The sequence below is a fragment of the Zeus faber genome (assembly GCF_960531495.2).
Source record: "Zeus faber genome assembly, chromosome: 5".
Taxonomy (NCBI): Eukaryota; Metazoa; Chordata; class Actinopteri; order Zeiformes; family Zeidae; genus Zeus; species Zeus faber.
This window is the reverse complement of record NC_137192.1, coordinates 28,162,999-28,180,498: the sequence shown is the minus strand read 5'-3', so window position 1 is coordinate 28,180,498 and position 17,500 is coordinate 28,162,999. Positions and strand designations below refer to the sequence as shown.

Below are 17,500 nucleotides of genomic sequence, written 5' to 3'. Positions count from 1 at the left end.
TAAATAAATAAATAATACCACGACCGGCGCTTTCGGTTCGCAAGGCCGGTCGCGGTCCGTCTCCGGGCGGCGCTCTCCCGGCAGCGTGCTGTAATGCTCTCCGGGCTCACACTGGAGGCCTAAAAGTGGTTTTTCTCGGCATTTTATCAGGGCTGAGAGCTGCCAGTTAAAGATTTTAAGACGATACGGGGGCGGGTGGGGCGGGTGGGGCGGGTGGGGCGTTAAGAGCGTTCCCTGAGACTTTTTCGGTGTCCCCTAAAATAGCTGCCGTCCTCCGGTTCCTTTTCCATGGTGAGTAATGATCTGGAAGGTCAGGACAGATGAAGGGGATATGAGGCAGGGCTTTTTTCCTCTCTCTCTCTCTCTCTCTCTCTCTCTCTCTCTCTCTCTCTATTGAATTACCGTTTACACAGAAAACCTTGAACGTTAAATCTTGGTTCCAGATCCGATCGGGGGGGGGGGGCGCGTTCCGTGTTCACAACCCCGTTTTTTTTGTTTTTTTTTCCCTCCTTCCTTAACTCGACTTTCTGTCGCGACACAAATGTTACGTTTTCAACCCGCGGCGCACAATCCCAGGTTATTGTCCGAGAGGATTTTTTTGTGCCGTGACAGCGACGTTTTTTTTTTGGGGGGGGGGGGGGTTTCGTCAGTTCACCGTCGACGTGGGCGTCGTCGTTTCAGGCCAATGTTTGGAGTGAAGTCGATGTTTTGGTGAAATTGAACCCCCACCTGATAAACAGCATTGCAAGAGCGAGGGCTCTGCTCCTGGGTCGCTGCCGCTCTCACAGAGAATGAAAAAACACTTATTTAAATTCTTTCTCCTTATCTAGCGGTGCTTGTTTGACCGAAAAGACAGAGGAGGGACGCGGTGTTTCTCTGGACACAATGAGCAATTTCATTCTTTTTGTCTTTTTTTTTTTTTTTACTTTGACCGATTCGTAGAGTGAATTGAAACGGGTTATCTAAGCCTGAGCACTATGAAAGAAAAAAAATCCGGTCGGTAGGTTTTTGGTCTAAAGGTTTAGATAATAAATAAATTCTCCGCTGTGTTCTTTGGCGGAGCGCTGTCCTCGGCCCTGTCCTTTCACTCGGAGATAAGTGCGCGGGGCGAGGCGGAGATTTCTATTGACTGACGGAAATTGGACGGCTTCAAACAAAGTTTCGTGCCAAAGTTTCGTGCGGCAACCTTCCAGGGCTCCGCAGCGCCAGCGATCATCCTTGCCGTGGATGAACCTTCTTTTTTATTGCTATTGACTGTTTTTTAGCCGCCTACTGGGGTGTTCTGAAGTATTCAAATGATCACTGGGAGTTTCTTCCCATCTGCAGCTGGGAATAAAAAGCACCGAGACAGAGGAGGGAGACTGTTATTCCTGTCTTTACAATGGTGGAATTAATAGGCACATGGTAATTAGCGTTTTCCCCTCGCTTTCTACGACTGAGCGGCATAAGGCGATGTATTACAAAATAAAGTTATACAGGGCTCCAGTAACACTTTATGAGTTATGGGGTAGAAAACAGCCTGATGAAATGGCTCATATCTATATTTGGGTGCTTTCTGGAAATTGGTAGCTATCATTTGTCAAACCTGTCTGAATTCAAATAAGATTATAATGCATATGTTACTTACTACTTGCTATTACTACTTACTATTACTATACTACTCGCTACTTATTACTAGTATTTCTTCTACTAAACTACTACTTTTATTATTAATATTAATATTATTATTATTATATATATATTTTTTATTATTACTATTATAATTATTATATATACTGCACAACTGTTCCTCCTACTACTTATAATAATAATAATAATAATAATAATAATAAGTGTTATTATTATTATTATTATAACAATAACAATAATAATAATAATAATAATAATAATAATATACTGAAAGAAAACATAGGATTGGAGTTATTTGATCAACCTAAAACCATTACTTTACTTTTCTAAGCCTATAATTTTAGGTTTTCTGGTAATCTATACCTTAATTTCTAAATTTAAAATTGAAATTAAAAAATGTTTTATTATATACAAAGAATCTTGGATCTTGAATTTTTTTATTATTATATTTATTATCATTATTATTATTATTATTTCATTGATATTTTTATTTTATTATTACTATTGTCATTATTACTATAATTATTATTATTATTATTATTTCACTTCAAATCAACTTCTACTAAAACTACTAATTATCCTCACACATTGGATTATTTTGCATGGCTGACTGACACGAGGCTTTCCACCCAAGTGGGATGAAAAGGACGTGAAACCCGAATTGACGCGTTTGTGGAGCGCCGGAATAACCATCGGGGCGCCATATCTAGAAAAGATAGGTAATTGAGTCAAGGTTTCCCATAGTTAACAAGGTCAAAACCCTATGTGGTCCAACATGGCTGTCTTTTTAATGAGGCCTGGTGACAGTCGGAGGATTTTGCCACTGAAGCCGGTGTCTTTTCTTCTTCTTCCCCCCGCCGATAAGTATTCATAGTCTACTCTCTGCCATTCCCTCGTCACTCTCTTTCATCTTTTCCCTTTCCCTTCTCCATATTCTACCCCCCCCCTCTCTCTCTCTCGCTGTGGGTGTGTGTCCCTTTAGGGTGTCTGCAGCGGTTGAGATAAGAGGCGAGTTTAGGACACAGGGGGATGGTGTTCACAGAAGCTAGGTGATCTTATCTCTACCGCTCCCTCTCTCTCTCGCTCTCTCTCGCTCTCTCTCACTCACTCCTTTCCTCCTTCTTCTCCTTACTTAGCGCCTCTCGCTGCACTGCCTTCCTCTCTGTTGTTCTCACAGCGTCGCCCTCCTCCCCCTTCCTCTCCTTTGTCCCCCTCGTCCTCCTCGCACGTTCCCTCAGATCCCCACTGTGGGGCTGTTGATTTGAATTTGAAGTGATGGGGAACCAAATTGGCAGCATTGACAGCAGAAACAAACAGCTTATCTCTCTCTCCTGGGCCAGCGCGGGTCTCACTCAGATACCGGAGCCTCGCGCCAGCATCTGACTTTGCGACAATGATGATAAATTGGACGTTTGTTGACTGTCACGTCTCATGTTCGAGTCAATGATTGGTCCGTGTGTGTGTGCGTGTGCGTGCGTGTGTGTGCATGTGTGTGTGTGTGCGTGTCCGTACATGTGTGTGTGTGCGTGCGCGTGTGTGTGTGTGTGCGTGTGTGTGTGTGTGTGTGTGTGTGATTCTCCGGGGCGGTTGAAACTGTGCACGCTTCCCGTGGGACGGTGTTGGCCGTCCCGCTAACACGAGAGGCTCCGGGGAGGAAGAGGAGGAGGAAGGGAGGAAGGGAGGGAGGAAGGTAGGAAGGGTGGGGGACGGAGGGAGGAAGCCGAGCTGTCAGCGGCCAGCTCACACTCCTCCTAATGAGCACGAGGACCCGTTAATTAAAAACATCAACAGGCAGAGCTCCCCAGCGTCCCCCGCCACCAGGACGACCCGGGTTAAAGACCGAACGCCGGATTCCAGACACGCATGTGTGGTGTGCATACGTGTGTGTGTATGTTTGTGTATATATGTGTGGTGTGCATACGTGTGTGTGTATATACAGTAGGTGTGGCGTGCATACGTGTGTGTGTACATATGTGTGGCGTGCATATGTGTGTTTACATGTGTGGTGTTTTACTTCCCTGAACAGTAAATAGCCTCCAGTACACAGAAAAGAACAAAGCCGGAACAAAACAAAGGAAAATAAAGAAGATGGGGAGGATTTATTTCTGTCTTGAAACAGGAAAATGGTTTTGTTGTGTATTGTTTTGTTTTGTTTTATTTTATTTTATTTTATTTTTTATTTTTTTGGGGGGGGGGGGGTAATCCCGTAAAGCCTGGGTCCTTGATGTGTCCGGAACAAACTGAAATTCTTTTGTCCACCTCGTGAAGCGGGGAACATTTTGTCGACGTCCGTCCGCACGCTGTCTTCCTGTCCGTTCAGAAAGCTGGAGGAATTCACTCGCAATCCCCGCGCAGCAGCAACGTGCGCGTATTGTTCTGGGTTTTTTCTTGTTTGGGGGCACCCGGGATGTTGTTTGTTCCTTTTTTTTTTTTTTTTCTTCAATATCATTTGAATGGATGACTGACGCTGTTTGCAGCTCCTAAAACTAGACCTTGAACCAGGTGCTGGAAAGTGACTTGTTATTTTCAATCTGTACTTCGACATTTACTCCCCTACATTCCAAAGCAAATGTTTATACTTTTTACTCTACTACATTTCAAACATAGTCACGTTACTTTATATAAATAAAAAATCTGGATTGCATTTATATCTGTATATGATATTTTTAAATACTGTAACTATGACACCACCTCTACTATGATACACCGATACTATAAAAAGGTCCAGTCGGTACTTTTTCCGCATTATAGGCTCTGTTATATCAGGGCACTGGGCACTTTGTCCTTTCACTTAAGTAAACGCTGCCTGTACTTCTCCCGCCATCGCCTGGAGCGGCGCCAGTGTAAATATGGGCTGTAACCCTGCAGGAAAAACCACCTCATTTCACTGTGTACACTCAAAACCTTTTTAATTTCCCATTAAACGCTCAAACACGGCAATCATTAGCGTTGATCTACGGATCGACAGTTTTGTCAGTTCTCTGTAGGAGGAAGAAGAGGAAGGGGGGGGGATTTCACGTTCTCCTACACCTCCCCACCACCACCCTCCCGCATCTCCATCTTCCTTCCACCCCCTCCTGTCAGCCCAGGTGCTGTAACAAAACCAAGAATTGTGGGTAGTCTTGGAACATATGGAGCAGGGAGACGGGGAGAAATGTGCGCGTGTGTGTGTGTGTGTGTGTGTGTGTGTGTGTGTGTGTGTGTGTGTGTGTGTGTGTGTGTGTGTGTGTGTGTGTGTGTGTGTGTGTGAGAGCGAGGGAGGAGGAGGGGGAAGGGGGTCTGTCAGGGAAACGTCTCTCCCTGTCACCGCAGACAGAGCAGTGCGAGGGGTGAATGGATAACTGCTATTTGAGGCTGGCAGGGAGGGGGAGAGAGGGACGAGCGCCGCGTCGCGTTCGCACACCTCCGCGCACCTGTTTTCCTTCTCCTTTTTCCGTCGCCCTGTCGCGGCGCCTGCGGTCCGCTGTTGGGGGCGGTGTACGCGGAAACGGTGGATCCGCGTCGTCTCTGTGACGCCGCGTTCCCGGCGCAGCAGCGTGTGCAGGCGCCCGCAAACACACACCAACACGGGGCCAATTCCCAGCGCGGGCGTGTAGACAGAGTTTCACAGTTATTGCTGCAGGCTGACTCTGGGTTTTAGTGTGTGTGTGTGTGTGTGTGTGTGTGTGTGTGTGTGTGTGTGTGTGTGTGTGTGTGTGTGTGTGTGTTTTTTGGGCTACTCGCTCATGATTAGCCTTCCATGCCTCTCTCTCTCTCTCTCTCTCTCTTTGTCTCTCTCTCTCTGTCTCTCTTTGTCTCTCTCTCTCTCTCTCTGTCTCTCTCTCTCTCTCTGCGTTTCGCTCCCCAGTTAGCCTGACAACGTTCTAATTCTCTTTTTTCCCTCCCTCCATTTGTTCTCCCTCTCTCTCTCTCTGTCTTCCCAGGCTGTGCCTTCCTCACCTACTGTGCCAGAGAGTCGGCCCTGAAAGCCCAGAATGCTCTGCATGAACAGAAGACTCTGCCAGGGGTAAGTCATGTGTGAGGGAGCGTCAAGCGTCCTGAAATTTTTTTTAAAAAATAAATAAATAAATAAATAAATAAAAGAAATAAAAGAACACGTTTAGGTAAAAGATGAAGGAAAGGAAAAAAAATCCCGGGGCACCTTGGGAGAGACTCGACTTAAAAAAGGGAAAGAAAAAAAAGCGCACGCACGCGCGTTCCGTACAAACACACCAGAGTGGTATATTTATTTTAAATCAAAGGGGACACACCGTTCTCCTCTCCTCCACGCCTTGTCACATGCTGTTTGTCACAGGCCGTACATCAGACGTGTGCGCAGCCCCCTTCCTCTTAACCATCCTCATCCTCCCCCCTCCTCACCCCTGCCCCCCCGCCTCCCGCTCCCCTCACTCGCTCACTCCCTGACAGTCACACACAGGCCCACAGGGAGAAGCCACACACACACACACAGCATCAGAGACACACTATTTATAGTCCTTCCTCCAGTGTGTGTGTGTGTGTGTGTGTGTGTGTGTGTGCGCGTGTGTGTGTGTGAGTAAGTGAGTGAGTGAGTGAGTGGATGAGTGAAAGAGAGAGAGAGAGGGGTACAAAGACAGGAAGGAAGAGAGAGAGTGCACGACACGTGTTTATGTGTTAGTGTATCGAGAAAATGTGAGAGAAAGACGGGCAAGATAAACAAAGAGAGAGCGAGAGAGAGAGAGAGAGAGGCTGCTTGTGGGTGGGCGCCAATCCGTACATTTATTTATACATGCACGCTCGGCATTATGCCGGGAAAGGGGAACTACATGAGTGTGCATCAGGGATGCACATCAGGACAGCATATCAGCAGATGTTGGGGACGGAGCCTCTCACGTGCACAGCAGCAGCTCCGTCCTCGCAGCTCCTCTCCGCCCTCAGCGGAACGCCGCCTAGTTACTCACACGCCGCCACGAGGGCTTTTCGCGCCGCTTTTCCACGGTACCGGCTCAACTCCACTCTGCTCGCCCGTTTTGGGTTTCCTGTCGGGGGCGAGAGTCGTGGATAGTAACCGGGCGCCTGGTACTTCTTTGGCGGTTCCCAGCGAGCCGAGGCGACGCCCCACGGTCCCTTGACAAGGCGGCAGACGGCTGGTGGCTCGCAGAGAACCGTCACGGCGCCGTTGCGTATCCGAAATGGCAACCCTTCCCCTCCTCCGTGGTTGGCATGTGCGTTGCGTTGAGGATGACGTCACCGTGGTGTCACGGCGCGTCGATATGGGTACAATCTGCAGTGGAAAGCAAAGTACCTGGTACCGAAAGCGAGCAGAGTCGAGTAGAGTCGAGTAGAGTCGAGTAGAGTCGAGGTGAGTTGCACCAGTACCAGGTAATGGGGAAAGGCCACTGGTGACGTGTGTGTGTGTGTGTGTGTGTGCGTGTGTGTGTGTGTGTGTGTGTGTGTGTGTGTGTGTGTGTCAGTGTGGGCGTGCTTCTGCTTGTGTGTGTGTGTGTGGTCTCGCGTTCTTCACTCTACACCTGCAGAGCGAACGAAGGCGCTGATGTCTGCCGGCGCATGCCCCCGACTTTGGGATTTTGCCAGAGCGTGTCGCTCCTCCATCCCACCCGCCTGTAGTGTAGTAAAGGGAGGTAAAGAGAGGTAGAGAAGAGTAAGAGCAGAGTGACTGGGGAAGAGTAACGGGGGATGGAGATCATTATGGGATAGAGGTGGGGAAAGGGAAAGGGGGATAGTGATCATTATGGGACAGAGGTGGAGAAGGGTAAAGGGGATAGAGCTCCTTATGGGATAGAGGTAGAGAAGAGTAAAGGGAGGGTGGAGTTCCTTATGGGATAGAAGTAGAGAAGGGTAAAGAGGGATAGTGATCATTATGGGATAGAAGTAGAGAAGGGTAAAGAGGGATAGTGACCATTATGGGATAGAGGTGGAGAAGGGTAAAGGGGGAGAGTGATCATTATGGGATGGAGGTAGAGAAGGGTAAAGGGGGCTAGAGATCCATAAACAGGTGCATCCTGGCAGGAGGAAGGAGCTGGTGGGGGCTAGGGATGAGGAGAGCTGCAACTGGGTGGAGTCAACCTTAAGCGTTTGATGTCATTCTACAGTAAACCACGGATGTTGCGCTGGTGCAGGACCTTCTCCCTGAAGGTTGCAGCCTTTTCAAGGAGAGTTTTCCACGAGATGTGAGAACGCTGTTTTGGGGCTTTGCTTCCATTCGGCTACAGGAGCGTGAGTGAGGTCAGGCGCTGATGTTGGAGGGTTTGGCCCCGGCTCACCTTCCACTTTCCATTTCATCCCGGAGGGGCTCCGTGGGGTTGAGGTCGGGGCTCTGTGCGGGGTCGAAGTTCATCCATGCCAAACTTCTCAGAAGAAACATTTCTGTGTGGAGCTTGGTTTGCGGACGGGGGCGTCAACCGTGAACAAACCGTGCCACCGCTGTTCGTCCTGCAGCGCACCTGACCGTTGCACTATGCAGGCAGGTAGAGTTCTCCTAGTATCCGCCCAGCGCCAAATTTTTCCCCCGAGTGCCAGATGGTGATACGTGATCTGTCACTCCAGACAATGTCCTTCCACGACCACGGAGTCCGACGGTGACGGCTTTGCCTCGTTGGGACGGTGGCTTCGTCTTCGGGTCGGTGCGGAACTTCCCGGCCCCGGGAACCCGTTTCATGGAACTTCCAGCAAACGGTTCTTGTGCTGACGTCGCATCCAGAGGCCGTTTGGAACTCGCCAGTGCAACTGGGGACAGATGATTGTTACGCAGCTCCGGGCTTCAGCACTCAGCGATCCCATTCCGAGGGTTTGTTTGGGATTCCACTTTGGGTCGATCTGCCGCCGTTGCTCATCGATGTTTCCGCTTCACCGTAACAGCACTATAGGCTGAAACAGGACAGCTTCAGCAGGGGAAAAACTCGGACGAGCTACCTTAGTGAGAAGATGGTATCCGATGGTTCAATGTTAGAAGGTCGATGAACACACATATACATATATATGTATATACACGTATATATATATATATATATATATATATATATATATATATATATATATATATATATACACACACATGTATATTTATATATGAATATATATCTATGTATATATATATATATATATTATATATATATATATATATAAATATACATTTATATATATATATACAATATATATATATTTATGTATACATACATGTATATGTATATATGTATATTTATGTATATATACAAACAGTATACATATACATGTATACCGTATATGTATATATATATATATATATATATATTTCTGTGTGCATGAAGGTTTTTGTGTGTGTGTCTATGCGCGTGCGTGCGTGCGTGTGTGTGTGTGTGTGTGTGTGTGTGTGTGTGTGTGTGTGTGTGTGTGTGTGTGTGTGTGTGTGTGTGTGTGCGTGCGTGCGTGCGTGTGTGTGCACGTGTGTGTGCGCGCGCTCGTGGGGAAGTTTGATGCGTCTCTGTCAGGCCTGGCTGGGCTTGCTCTGTTCGTTTTTAATGACGCCTCAAGGGAGGCTGACAGTCGCCGTGTTGAGCGCGCAGCCTTTGATGTGAGTGATTATGACATCACAGACGTGCAGCGGAGAAGAGCGGAGGAGTGGGGATCCGCGGTGTTTCTTTTATTATTTTCTCTCCCTCACTTCCCACCGGCACATTATTCAGAAAATGAACGAGAGAGAGGGAGAAAGAAAGAATAGGGAGAGCGCGAGAGAGAGAGAGAGAGAGAGAGAGAATGAGAACGAGAGAGACAGGAGGAGATTAAATATTTGGCCAAAATCCGAATGTGATTTCGCAGTCCACAACGGGGGGGCGACGTCACAAAGGATGGATTTGCGCCGTCTCAGCGTCGGATTCGCAAAAGGACATTGCACTAATGACGTGACAGAGCAGACACGCCCATCGAGTTTTGCCGCCGAGCGCAATTTGCCCTCGTTTTGCGCCGCACGTGGGATCGCGGCGATCCACGTGGCAGATTAGAACCGGCGGCTCCGCGGACTAGGAGCCGGAGCAGGAAACGTAGGAAAATGAATAAATCTTAATTTAAAACATTATTTCGTTGTTTGGAGCAGTGTTCATTTCGTAAACGATGACGAAAAATGTTCGTTGACGAGCTCAAAAAAGATCTTTGATCATAAAAAACGATGATGAAATGTATTGTTTTTTCCTTGATGAGGGCAGACGGGACTAAAATACCGGACGTTCAAAATGCATGATATTTTTCCCCCCGATGCGTTCCTCCATTTTTCCTGGAGTTCTTTTCAAGGGGGTGTTTCTGAGTGACTCACCCCATTTGAATTCGGAACAACAGCGCGAACGACGATCCGACGCTCCCTTTGATGCCCGCATGCAGATGGAGATCATCCCTCCTCCTTCCGTATTCCTTGTGATGTCAAGTCAGACTGTGACACCGTTTTGATAAAACACGATCGCGCAGCGCCTCGACTCCGACGCCGCCGCCGCCGCCGCCGCCCGCTCTCACCCGCGTGGCTGAGATATGCTGCGCCGACGCCGCCTCCGAGGACGCGAAGGTGACGTCGAGTGACGCTGACGTCACTTCCGTGAACGTCGCCAGAGGAGCGACCCAAAATAAGCACCCGACGCAGGAAACTTTGACTCCTCCGTGAGCACGTCTCATCCCCGTGCTGTCCTGGATGACGAGGGGAGGGCGGCAGGAGCCCTCGGTCGCGCCGGCTGGGAGCAGATTCCCAGAATCCCGGCCGTATTGGTGCTGATGTCCCACAAACGGCTGCGATTGAATGAGAACAACATGATGCGCAGAAGAAAATATACAGAGCGATGGACACACTTCATTTGTAATTCGGCAGAAAGGAAAACACGATGCACTTTAACGGGAGACACGGGGACGCCCCGTGGCTGCAAATTAGGTAAAGAGACAAAACATTTTGGCTGAAAGTAATGACTAAAAGTGGACTAAAACTGGACCGAAACGTTGAAGGATAAAGATGACAATGTGACTCAGACTAAAAAGCATTTTCGTCTAAATACTGAGACCCAACGTAAAAGAGCTGCCAAAACAAACCCTGGTTTGGAAGCAGGGAAGAGGGGTAAAGCCCAAACGCATAATAGGTTCCCATCGCTCCCTGTCCATTACACAATTCCTAATTTATTCCGGAAAACACAGGGTTTTGTTTTTTTTTGTGTGTGTGGCCCTCATTGTCTTCCATTTATAATAACCTTATTTTTTCTTTTTTTTTCTTTCAATCTCCAGTTAAAAAAACAGGGTTTGAGCGGAGCTGTCCATGGTGCTGAGGCTTGAGGCCGCGGCGGCAGCAGCGTCGCACGGAGGCTGCGCTTCAATGCCACTTTTGACCACTTTATGCCCCAATAACTTTCAGTTCCTTGTGCGATATATCCCTTGAGTTGAGTAGGAATTACGGAACCGGTTTCGTCAATGTTTTTTGTGGCGCCCTTTTTGTAAGAGTCAAACGGTTGCTTTTGGAGTGCGTTTTGAAAGCCGCCACGGACTGCTGCCCGTAGCGTCACCTTCGGATGCAGTAACAATGATTATAATAATCATGTGAAAATATAATTTACAGATCACTGGAAAGCCCTGGCGGGCCACCCACCCGTTAACGTGCGTCAGTTGCACCAGCTCTCTGAAGACGATCGCGCAGCAGAGCCTTTTTTAAATGTAGTTTTTGTCCGTGCCGTTACCACCAGCTCTCTGCAGGCGGTGATAACGTCGCCCTAACTGCGTGTGGCTATTAGCGCCGCTGTTTGTAGAATCTGACGTTTTTTGCAACGAGGCTCGTTTGCAGAGAAAGGGGCCAATTTTGAGCCAAATGTATGCGTGAAACTAAATTGAAATACGTGCAAATAGCCCCGGCGCGCCGAGCCGCTATTTGCTCAGCAGCGCAGCCGGCGGTGCATTTCACCGCTTTGCGGGGGCCCCGTGAATTAGACACTCGCTTCCTCTGTTATTGGGCCCGGTTGAGGGTCCGCAAAAGCCCCGCCATCCTTACGGGAATTTTCGCCTGAATGTGCTGCCCACTGATGTTTTCCTTTTTACTGATGTCGTCGCCTTTGTTGCCATTCCTTTACTCGGTTGCCGAATATACCAGCGTTAATAGGGCCTGTTTCGTTTAAAAGAAACTAGGTGTCACCGTGTTGGTGCCTCTGCCCCAAATGACTATCCAATGATTGTCTCGAGGCATCAACAGTAAACGCATTCGATTTGAATCACCAACAATTACTGTTGTTTTAGCCGGGGAGAGAGCGCGCGGCGGCATTGCCGTTGTCAGTCGAGGGCGAGGTTTTTTTTTTGTGTGTGTTTGATTGATGCTGAGCATTAAATAAACAAAGGAAATTCCACATGACAGACCTACAAGCTCAACAAACCCTAATGCAGAGCGTTGGGGAGGCAGGGGGGGGGGGGTTGAGTGGGGGTAGAGATGAAGGCAGCAAACAAATGAGTTTATTTGGAATCAAAATGGGGACACGGCCATGGCGGGAGGTTCTGGGATGGGATGGCAGCAACCCTCCCTCCCGCTCGTCTTCTTCTCCGCCCGGCTCCGCTTCTGGCAGTTGAAGTTGTCGTCTTGAAAACGTTTGCGGTGTCTTTTTTTTTTTTTTTTCTTTCTCTCTCTCTCTCTCTCTCTCTCTCTCTCTCTCTCTCTCTCTCTCTCTCTCTCTTGGAGACGGGAGGATGTGGGTTTTGGTTTCCTCGTGAAAATACCCTGCGAGGGTGGCTGTAGGCTGTTGATGTAACACAGGCCAAGTTCTGTGGCTTGCTCTGTGTGTGTGTGTGTGTGTGTATTGTCTGTATTGTGGGTATTGCAGTATTGCCAGGATTGCCCCGAAACGGCAAAAAACATAACCTGAAGACACTAATTGACCCATTGCATAATTTTTTAGTACAATAATACAACATACACAGTGGACTCTGAGAAAAACCTCAGACTGCAGCCGGAGTTGGGCTATTCCACCGATTCTGCTCCAAAAGTGGGGATTTAGTGATGCATGTAAGTAGCGTGCCCTCTAATTACTTCCCGCCGTAAAGCAGTGGTACTGCATTGTTCCCTACTACTCACACACCGGTGCATTCAGGCACACGTCACCCCCCCTCCCCGAATCTTCAGGAACAAACCAGCCTCCGTGCTCTGAGCCCCCGCTAGCGGGCTCCGCACCGAAGGAGATCCACATGTTTGTTCAACTGCATCTGGCCTGTGGGATGATCTCCAGAACCAGCCACGGCTCAGAGATTAAAATGAATGTCCTAAATGTTGTCAAGATATTATTGTTATTATTATTATCATTATTATATATATATTTTTTTTTATTATTATTATTATTGTCATTACTATTGTTATAGTTGTTATTCGAGCACCCTGTGACAGGTCCAAATCGGGTGCATCCCAAACATCGGACCCTTTCTGCCATATTCATGTCGCCCCCCACCTCCAGTTTCAGACTCATACTACAGTAAGAGCCATTAAAAAGCCTCTATTGATTCTGGCAGGAGGCCTCGCCAAACGCCGGAGTGTGTCTGCATACACGTGTATGTGTGAGCGCACACATGTGTTTACATGTGTGTGTTTGTGTGTGTGTGTGTGTGTGTGTGTGTGTGTGTGTGTGTGTATAGTTGGAGTCGGGCTGTATCTATACGATGGTATTAGCATGCTGATGTGAACGTTGTGGGGTTGCTTGTGCATTGTGTACAAATCACAGGTCTGCAAACAGCCACCTCACACGTGCCGTGTTTGTTTTTACATACAAAGGTAAAACATGTAGAGCTGAACAATAAATAAACAAAACTAAAATAAACAAAAAGAGGGACTCCAGAATAGGATACAGGGAAATGGAAAATGCAATGTTCAAATACATTTTCTTCAACTCACAGTCACACACGCACACACACACGCGCACACACACACACACACACACACACAATACACTTGCAAAAACACACACACACACACACACACACATATAAAAGCCTTCAAACTACAACCCTGCGATGGCACCGCTACTACTACTAGAACAACTAAGGCCACTGTGGACACACCTTCATTCAGGTTCTCTGGTTCTCGGGCGCAATGGAGGCTGGAGAAACAAAGAGGGAGAATGTAGATGTGATGGAGGGGGGCGTCAGAGAGAGAGAGAGAGAGAGAGAGAGAGAGAGAGAGAGAGAGAGAGAGAGAGAGAGAGAGAGAGAGAGCGAGAGAGCGAGAGAGTAAGTGAGAAAAATACACTGTAAATTGACTCACAGTGTAATAGTGAGCCAGAAGAGAAAATATACAACAGTGGGAATCAATGCGTCATTTTGAGAGCGTGCTCGCACACACACACACGCGCACACACACACACACAAACACGCACCTGTGCTCTCACAAATGCCTAGTTTTCCAGCCCAGGGGCAAACAAACAGCGGTGGAAGAGTGAGAAGCAAATGAATAGCTGGCGAAGGCAGCAGGTTGGAGGGCGTGGGCGGACACACAGCGAGTGGGAGGAGAGCGAGGAGAGGTACAGAACGAGGTGCCTCCAAACCCACTGATTTGTGCATGTTTCTCTTTTCTTTTTTCTCCTTCGTTCTATTTCACCCCACCCCCCTTTCACTTTCAGTGGAGATAATGCCAGGGCTGGAAAATCCATGGCATTGATTGGCTTCCGCGACCCACTTTCATGGCAGCTTTTTCTCAATAAGTCGCCCCTCATTGGTCGATAACTGCCTGGCTCCCTAGGTGAAGCAGGTGGTGGGGCTGTTTGTGGAGGAGGGTGTGTGTGTGTGTGTGTGTGTGTGTGTGTGTGTGTGTGTGTGTGTGTGTGTGTGTGTGTGTGTGTGTGTGTGTGTGTGTGTGCGTGTGCGTGTGCGTGTGTGTGTGTGAGGGGGGGGGCGATGATGTTGGTATTTCTTTCCTGATATAAGTGTGTACAAGTTTGGCCGTCCACTCACTGGCACACTGCGGATCCAGATCGGTGGCGCGTCGGGGGAGAGAAAAAGCAGGGATGGCGACTGGGCGGCGGTGGACAATTTGGCATCGTCTGGAAATGAAGACATCGTTATAGCAGTGATCCGAATGAATGATTATGAGAACGTAACGCCCCAAATTTGTCATCGAAACCTCTTTTGATTTGTCGGGTTCCCGGGCAGACGTTGAGTGAAGAGCGCTGCTGCTGCAGGGATAATGTCCTCAAGTCGAAAGCAGCGATGAGGCCAAGGCCAAGACGCACGACATCCATCACAAAATAACATTACCCAATCCTCTTTGGGGGTTTCCAGAACGGTGGTTCTCACCGTGAGGTCCGCGGAACCGCCGCCGGGGTCCTTCAAGAAGCCCCAGGGGGTCCCCCAGAAAAGTGATGGGCGGTTAAACTTTCAACATTATTTCTGGATGTTGGTACCATCATGTGCAATAAGGACTGTTTTGATCGGACAAGCTGATCAGACTAAATATCGTCGTTTTGGAGTCGCGTCTCGTCACGCGGTTTCCATCAAAAACCCTCCGAGATTTTAAGGCAAAATCATAAATGCCATAACTGTGAAAATGTGTGCGAGAATTCTGCACACCGTCTTGTGTCATATAAAGTCTGAACACCGCCGTCATTATCGGGCTCTGGGCCTGGTTGTACAACCTGCCTTCGCCAAGTAGTGTTTGAGCAGATTGTACAAATGAGAGAAACTCATCTGGAGGCAGTAGTTCACTCCAGCCCCACTAATTCCAGGATGTAAATGGAGCTGGGAGCCCACCGGGCCAAGGGAGTTATGATCCATATGTGAAATTACACATAAAAGGAGCCTCCTCTTCCAGCGCCGCTGCAGTAGGAGCACTGCGCACGGCAGTTCCTGGTGCTCATCATTTACAGCCGAAATTCACACGCAGTGAAGCAGGGTTGTAGCCTAGGTGATACACAGTTTTACGCCATATATCCGCCAAGAAAGCTCCAGGATTTCCGTGTACTCACTTAAAAATGTGCAAGGATACGTAACAATATCGTTTTGTGACTCAACTTCCACTTCAGTGATTTTTTGTTTTGCAAATACCGGGCGCGGTTTAACTGCAAGTATAACTGTAATAAAACGGGTTTTGCAGGGGACCGGCACGGCCCTCCCGAACGGCACGGCCCTCCCAAGGATTTCCGTACAAATTTCCATTCTCATGAAATACTCTAAAACAAAATAACTACTGTCCGACAGTTATTATGAGTTAAATTTATTTCAGACTGATAATTGTTAAAACAGGGAAGTGTAGCCGTGGCGTGAATGCGCAACGAGGGGGCCGTCTCCGCTCCGCTGAAGCCCTGAGCTGCGCGGAGCAGAGGTTCCCAACCACCGGGCGGCGGCAGACCGGGCCATGGGAAGGCGGGTGGGGATTCTTGCAGAAACAAGAAAGAATCATCACAGTATAGCCACTGCAGTAAAGTAGACCACGGCACTGCAGTGAAGGGTCACAACATGATGATTTGCTCCATTGTTTATCTATCGCTCCTCAAAAAGAACAGCCGGGACCTTTTTTCTTCTTTTTTTTTACCGTAACGCCGAGTTGTCGAATGTGAAGATGAGAGCAGTTCATTATTACCTCACCGCGGGGAAGCTGTTTAATATAAGAAAGCACTTGTCCCCCAAGTAAATGAGGAGTTTAATGGCAAATTGTTGGTGAAGCAGTCCCTCCGCAAACCTTTTGGAAGGAGCTGCAGTGTGTTCTCCCAGGAGCAGATGGAAGTGACCAGGCCGTTTAAAGGGGCCCCCTGTGCTCGTGGGCTATCGATGGCCTTCGCTAAAAGTGCCGTTTCTTGGCTTGGAAATCTCACGAGTGCCGCAGCTCCGCTCAGCACCTCCGTGTAACATCGGCACTCGGTCCGGGGCCGGTGTCACGGCCTGTAATCAACTTGTCCGTTCCTGGAGATCCTATCGATCGGCCAAAGCGTGGCATTAGGGCACAGCAATAAGTCTCCACCCTCAGCAGCCCACTCTTGCTGCACGCACTTCCAGTCGCCCCGCTCACAACTGTCACTTTTGGGGGCTCGTCGACGCGCTCACCACATCAATAAATTACTAAACGCCACCCAAAAAACGCCCCCTACTTCTGGGGCGGCAAGCAAGAAAGGCAAACCCGGCTGGCACAGCTCCGGCACGCAGAGGAGGTGCCTTGCGGTGTCGCTTTTTCTTGGTGTAAAAGATGACTCGACGTCCTCACGAACACGGGCCCAGGTACCATCAGGAAACCCAGACCCGGACCCCTGACGGTGTCATCTCTTCTGGCGGCGGTGGTGGCGGTGGGCGGGGGGGCGTTATGAGCTCCGGAGAATGTCGTAAGGGGACGAAGCTCTGCCGCATATGGCCGCTCTGAATAACACCATCTGCCGGATCATTTATGGTTTAGTCGGGGTAGAGATGCCCTCCTCCTGAAGGGGGGGGGGGGGGGGGGGGGTTAGGAGAGGGGGGGGGGGCAAAATCTTTAACGTTGTGCTAATTGACGCGAGCCTCGCCGCGTCCCCCCCCCCCCCCCCATTCCACGAGATGGAATTCGGCGTCGTAATAGTTTTACCTCAGGCTGACGCTGTATCGACCTGCCCCAGCTGCTTGGAACATCCAGTCATTTCCGGATCTTTTTAACAGTTTTATCTCCCGCTGCGACTGCTTTCCAATCCACGCCTCACTCGCACGCACGCGCACACACACACACACACACACACACACACACACACACACACACACACACACACACACGTGTCCTTCCAGATTGGCAAATGCCGCGTGATGATGTCACGGCAACTTGTCAGACTCCACCAGTGATCTTCCCGTTTATAAGCCATAATAATATTTCATATTTTATTCATACGTAAGACGTGATTTTACTGTTTTATTTTATTTTTTCTAACATCTGATGATACTTAGTCCAATGGGGGGGGGGATTTCATATGCGACTTTCATC

General features: G+C 48.7%; 1 protein-coding gene across 12 annotated transcripts in view; it reads left to right on the top strand.

The window, feature by feature from the left end:
• The window catches only part of celf4 (CUGBP, Elav-like family member 4), a gene marked incomplete at both ends in the record, with an annotated part of 78,258 nt that overhangs the window by 16,426 nt on the left and 44,332 nt on the right, over window positions 1-17,500 (top strand). For all 12 annotated transcript variants that reach the window (XM_080000698.1, XM_080000701.1, XM_080000709.1 and 9 more), the window contains one exon: window positions 5,553-5,635. In XM_080000698.1, coding sequence (XP_079856824.1) covers window positions 5,553-5,635 — 83 coding nt within the window. The remainder of the gene's footprint in view (window positions 1-5,552; window positions 5,636-17,500) is intronic.